General features: G+C 36.6%; 1 protein-coding gene across 1 annotated transcript; it reads left to right on the top strand.

Moving 5' to 3' along the window:
• The first annotated feature begins 2,119 nt into the window (after positions 1-2,119).
• On the top strand, positions 2,120-6,202 carry LOC126809620 (rhodopsin, GQ-coupled). The gene is made up of 2 exons (XM_050534286.1): positions 2,120-2,225; positions 5,634-6,202. Exons 1-2 carry the CDS (start codon positions 2,120-2,122, stop codon positions 6,161-6,163), a joined length of 636 nt encoding a protein of 211 aa, XP_050390243.1. The 3' UTR covers positions 6,164-6,202.
• The last annotated feature ends 203 nt before the right edge of the window (positions 6,203-6,405 follow it).

Below are 6,405 nucleotides of genomic sequence, written 5' to 3'. Positions count from 1 at the left end.
AAAATTACATTTTTCATATGTCGCTGTCGTTTCTGGCACTCAGATGCCTTGGTTTGTGGCTTGACACTATCAATGTCGCAAGACGGTGTTGATAATACTCTTCTTCCGATAATCAAATTGGGAGGGTGTAAAGGATTCTATTTGTTCATCACTAACGTACGTTAAAGGGCGTGAATTCAAAACACCTTTAATGTCAATTAATAAGGTCATCAATTCCTCGTAAGTTAAGTGAGCATTACCAAGACATTTTTTTGTTCTACACCAACATGCAATACATGAGTATCTACTAAACATACTGAACTGTTTGTGCTGGCACAATTATTAGACTTGTCTTTAACAACTGGACCATGGGAGAACCTATCCTAATATTTTCAACATTGCCACAGGTCCTGGATGCTCCCCCGTCTTATATCACCAACAACAAAATTCCAGTAATAGTCTGTTCCTTTTAACAAATCTACATCAAATACTGATTATCCAGATGAATTAGCTAATTGTAATCCCTGTACATATGGATAATTCTTTATAGAAGTGTCAAATTTGACAATGGACCCCTCCCACGTGTATGGCGCTATTGCGTGTCGCACATGCAGCCCAGTGGTTCTGTTGGGGCGATACATTCTTCATCTGTGAACATACTCTAAAAGCATTTAAACACAATTAGGCCTTTCGTCTTGTCATCTCCACGCACACTGTTTACCAGATCAACACATTCAAAGTCCAAACACTCCATCTTTCACTCTTTAAGAACCCCACTCGGTGCAGAAAAGTAGACCGTTAAACCCCATTTCATTTCTGTGTCTTCAGAGTAGCTTGCGGAGCCAAAATCTCAATTATGTATGAGCTAGTTCTGCCAACTGCGTGATGCTTTTTTGGTTTCAAATTTTATATAAAATATGGATTAGAGATTTATTCACTTGTTAAGCCGATAAATAACTCAATAGAGCATTGGATTAACAAAGTTTTGAATAGATTTGATCAACTGCGCGATTAAATAAATTAACGTAAAAATGCATAATCGATACTTTGTTTATTTTAAAATGTAGCAATGTCTCTTGACAATCGATACTATTATTACTGTTGCTGATCATAACTTTGCTCAGAATAAAATATCTGTCTGAAATTGTCAATATATTCTTTAGTCTTTATCTATTTTCAAACTATTAAACAAGAACACGCAACTCTTTATTTAAAGCGTACATAATGCATTCTAAAAGCTTTAAGTGAATAAAAAATTTAGCATTTTATGGAATATTTAGTTTTAAACATCCATTATGCAAGTGGTAAATCTGCCTATTGCAGTTCCTTGTTTATGCCCGAAATGTTATCTGAATTATTCATTAGATATTAATAAACTTATCCAGACCATAATCAACACTCGATGCCTATTTCAGGTCTTTCTTTGGATTTAACCCTACTTGAATATATATTAAACATGCATTATGCAAGAGCTAAATCTGCCTATTTAGACCTGAAATGTTATCTAAATTATTAATTAAAGATACATTATGCGTAATAGATAAAGAACTGACAGTTCTTACTATAATAGTTAAAAACTACATAATGTAAAGGAAATTTGCTAAAGATTGATTCACTCTAAACCGAGAATTTAGCGATTGATTTTTCGGTCATCATTACTAAAGTCGGTACGATAAAATCATAGTCTTGATTATCCATTTCATGATTAAATTATGAATGGAAGTCGGACAGCAAATCCGAACATAATCCAATAAACATCACAGGCTAGCGATGACATCAGGAGTTGATTATAGTCTGGATAAGTTAATGAATGTCTCCGATATTTAGTGGATTTAAATACATGTTGTGATGGATAATTTAACATAAAAATGGATAATCGAGACTTTATTATCGTACCAACGTTAGTAATGACGATCGAAAGTAGCCTAAAATTGAATCGCTAATATCTCGTCTCAGAGTGAAGCAATTTGACTGAAAATTTTAACATATTCTGATTTCATTGTCTATTTTTTACCTATTATAGCGAAAACTTTCAGCTTTTTATATAAACTTACCCTGTGCCCCTTAAAGTATTTGAATAAATATTTAAATATAGTTTTGTTTTACTTTCAGAGATAAGAAGTTACAGACAGCAGCTAACATGTATGTAGTAAATTTAGCCAGTACGGAGCTAATCATGTGCCTTGTTAACTTCCCCATGTTGATATGGGCATGTCTAAATGGTTCCTGGCCTTTAAATAATATATGTAAGTATATGGTCTTATGCTTATGTATACACTATTAACCCATTTTAATAAATAGGCGTGGATAATATTGTTTTGAATTCGTTTGGGGGCGGGTATCGAAATTAAATGGAGTTTAACGTTCTATTCCGACCGGGCTAATTAAGACGGACATACGCCAGACAGTGTGCTATGAGGGAAATTTGGGCCAACTGCCAAGTTATCTTTTACGTGCATGCCAAATGTATACACTGGACCTCGGATTTTCGTCCCAACCAAACGACTACACGTTGTCTCCTGACAGGCCTTCTGTCCTGCACCACTGGCAAGGAAGCCAGAAATTCCCAATGAACTTTCTCGACCAACGCAGGTATCGAACACGGGACATTCAGGTTTGCGAGCCAACGTCCTACTCACTGGGCCACCATGGCTCCCCGGTCGGATATCAACCAGACATGATAAGATATAGAGCTATTATCTTAATGAACTGCCCTTGTTCCCTATTTAGATTAGCTGTATTCTTTGGAACTAGCGTAGACGAAAATGGAACAAAAACACATATATAAAATGAATGTAACATGAGTGTACATAAACTGATTTACATTCATTTTTACAAGTTTTATCTAATCAATTTTGTTTGTCGAAATACATGAGCGGTGGAAATTTATATAGGCGCCTCATTAAAATGGCACTCGAAAACATAGAGTATACTCATGAGCCGTTGTATCACTATTGACTGGAATGAAACAATATTTTGTGTTTCTGATGTCGAAGACTCTAGATAATATTGAGTTAGCGTTTTAAGTGCATATATTGCATTGTGAAACCCTTACCCATCTCCCTATCCCTTAAAATCTCTGAACGTCACTTGAATCGCTAAAAGGAAAGACCGTTCATTGTTTGCAAAGTAGAGTTGAACTGAAAATTTGAGTTCATTTCAACTTGGATTAAGCCGTGAAAAATTCGAAATTGTTCAAAAATTACAATTGGCGATCAGCAACTTTCATGCTGAAAGCATACAAGTCTGTATAAAACAGCCGGAAGCCCAGTTGTAAAACAATCAATTTTAACTACCTGTTTGATGACTTTATTTTATAATCTGTATAGAGCTCTGTGTATTTACACTTGCCGTGACTATTGACATACTGGGCAGGATTTATAATATTTATTATGTTATTCATTGTCCGATAAACTTTAACACCCTATATAACGTGTTAGACGATATATAAACACGAAAATGGCATTAGTTTCTATTCTATTAATATTTTAAAGGGTTTTGCTTTGTATAATCCGGTCAAATATCTAGTGTTGAAATTTCTGGAATCCTAGAAATTGTGATTGGTTATTCGTCTAAAGATATAAAACGGACAACCTCAGTGAGCCAAGCTCGATAAAACAAGACTGCAAGTGTTACGGTTTCTGGAATCCTAGAACTTGTGATTGGTTATTCGTCTAAAAAGGAGGACAATTTGAGTATGCCCATGTTCCTAAAGCAACAAGTGTGAGTTTTAAAACATCTAGTCATTATTGAATAGTCTGAAATTCCCAAACTTTACCACATTCGTGTGATACAAATACATAAAGGACGTTAACAGCCGTTTAAACACCCGATTAGATTTTATTACATACTTCGAGAAGGTATTTGTTGAGTAATAAAACCTTTTAGTAGTTTATCGAGGGCTGGCCGTCCTTACCACACGGTACAAATATTATCACCACTAGAAGCAACAAATTCCAAAACAAGCCAGAACTCATACCAAAATGGCCGCTTTATACAAATGAGTATTTAGGGGAATACTAACCCGAACCCTTTTAAGAGAAGTAAAAACTAAATTAGACCCAAGTTCAGTCTTTTAAAAAGGGTTCGGGTTAGTTATCCCCAAAATTCTCATTTATATAAAGCGGCCATTTTGGACTCCGGAAGCACCCGAACCTCGATAAACTACTAGAAGGTTTTATTTGTACCGTGCGGTAAGGACGGCCAGCCCTCGATAAACTACTAGAAGGTTTTATTACTCAACAAATACCACGGCCAATTCTTGCAGTGTTGTCCGTTGACGTCGACGAACACGTCTCCCGATACAATTAAACGTAACACACTAAAGCAAAGATACGCTAAACAGTAAATCTTATGCAAGAACCGATAGGAAAGCAAACATGGATAGGATAAACCAGCAAGCGGCAGTTTTCATCAACCTTTCCTTGAAAGTCAAATTTGACAATGAACCCCTCCCACGTGTATGGCGCATTTGCGTGTCGCACATGCAGCTCAGTGGTTCTGTTGGGGCGATAAGTTCTTCATCTGTGAACATACTCTCAAAGCATGTCAAGTGTACATGACTATTTATTATATCACAACCTGCATAGGTATTTGCATTTCAGTATCACCTACTTTTTTTAAGAGTATATTTGCGCAATGTGCAGTAAATATAAGAATATATCGAGGTTATAGTTAGAAGTTTCCGTCCGAATATAACTGACCGTCCAAATTTACAATTTGCCATCGGGGTGCTTAAATTTCTAATATAAATACGATATTTCGCATTTACATTATTTATTTGATGATTGTAATTGAAAAAAAGTACATGTTTTAAATTCAAATATTATTCTTTTATATACAGCCCTCGTTATACCTGGGGTCACGGTGGCTCAGAGGGTAGGACGTTGGCTCGATAACCTGGAGTTCGCGTTTTCGATCCCTGCATTGGCCGATAAAGTTCATCAGGATTTTCCGGCGTGGTTCCCCTTTGTTAGTAATGGTGATGGTGGTGGTGGTGAGGGGGGGGGGGGGTTGCAAGGGACAACGTAGAGTCGTTCGGATGGGACGAAACATCGGGGTCCCGTACGGGCAAGATTTCTATCCGGGCAAGATTTCTCTCATAGCTCACTGTATGGTGTATGCCCGTCTTCATTGGCCCAAAAGGAGCAGAACAGTAGGACGTTAAATCCCATTTCATTTTATTTCAGTTCTCTTGATACCAAAAAAATAATAAAAATATTGTTCTTTTAAAAGATTTTGAACATCTCTCTAAAATGAAACATTGATGGGTAATTTAGAATATCCCCTACTTTTTTTGAAGAGTATATAATAAAGATTGATCATTATCTGAAATGAAACATTGATGGGTAATTTAGAAGCTGCAGTAAGCGATGATTAGCGTGAATTCATTTATGTCATTTTGTTTTGTATATTTACAGGGTGTCAAGTGTATGGTGTTATAGGCTCTATAACAGGATTAGTATCAATGAATACATTAACAGCCATGGCCGTAGATCGGTACCAAGTTATCTACCGTAATAACTGTCTAAATACCCACGCGTCCAAAGGATCACACTCTCTTATCATCGCAGCTATCTGGATCTACTCAGTAATCTGGGCATTCATTCCCGTTCTAGGATGGGGGCGCTACGTTCTCTCGGGTGGACGAAATTCGTGCTGTTTCGATTACTTGTCACGTGATACGGCCAACATCGCTTTTATTATTTGTTTGTTCATATTTTGTTTCGTTATACAGTTCATTATTATCATGTACTGTTATAGCAGCATGCTGGTGTTTATTTGTCGACACGAGAGAATGTTTATTAGCAGCCATTTTATGAAAGCTGATCGAGCATCGAGGAAGAAACTGAAATTAGAACTCAAAGTAACGAGACTCGTTTTAATCGTTATTAGCAGTTTTTGTTTATCGTGGTTACCATTCTCAGTAATTGCCTTAATAGGAGCCTTTGGGAACACAGCCTTGGTAACACCTTTAACTTCGATTTTACCGGGCGTTTTAGCGAAGACTTCCACAGCCGTTAATCCAATCCTGTATGCTATGAGTCACCCCAAATTTCAAATGAGTTTGTGCTCTTCCTGTCCATCAAGTTTTTCCAGACGCAACATGGCACTGTCTAATATATATCATGCAACACTGTGTAAAACTGGTGAACATTTTGGAAATCATCCATTGAAATTGTAATCAACATACACGACATGTCTGGTTGTTTATGCCTGTTTAGTATCAACTCTTAGTTCCGATATGGTGATGTCTGATGCGCACTGGAGACTGTCACATGAATAGAGTTATATCAAGTTTGGAACCATAGTGATATACGATTAATTGTAACGTATTGGGGAAGAGATGGAAAATCTGGAGTACTAGTATCGTATGATCGCAGTGTATTCAGGGTTTGTTATCAATGGATTTTTTGTCGTTTTATT

Source organism: Patella vulgata, chromosome 2 (genome assembly GCF_932274485.2).
Source record: "Patella vulgata chromosome 2, xgPatVulg1.2, whole genome shotgun sequence".
NCBI lineage: Eukaryota > Metazoa > Mollusca > Gastropoda > Patellidae > Patella > Patella vulgata.
Note: the sequence above shows the minus strand (reverse complement) of the source record. Positions and strands in the feature narration are given on the sequence as shown.

Bases quoted from the DNA above. Each gene is read 5' to 3' on its own strand.
- LOC126809620 (XM_050534286.1), top strand. From the start codon at position 2,120: ATGTATGTAGTAAATTTAGCCAGTACGGAGCTAATCATGTGCCTTGTT. The intron at 2,226-5,633 runs GTAAGTATATGG...GTGGACGAAATT, and splicing joins CTGGCCTTTAAATAATATAT to CGTGCTGTTTCGATTACTTG.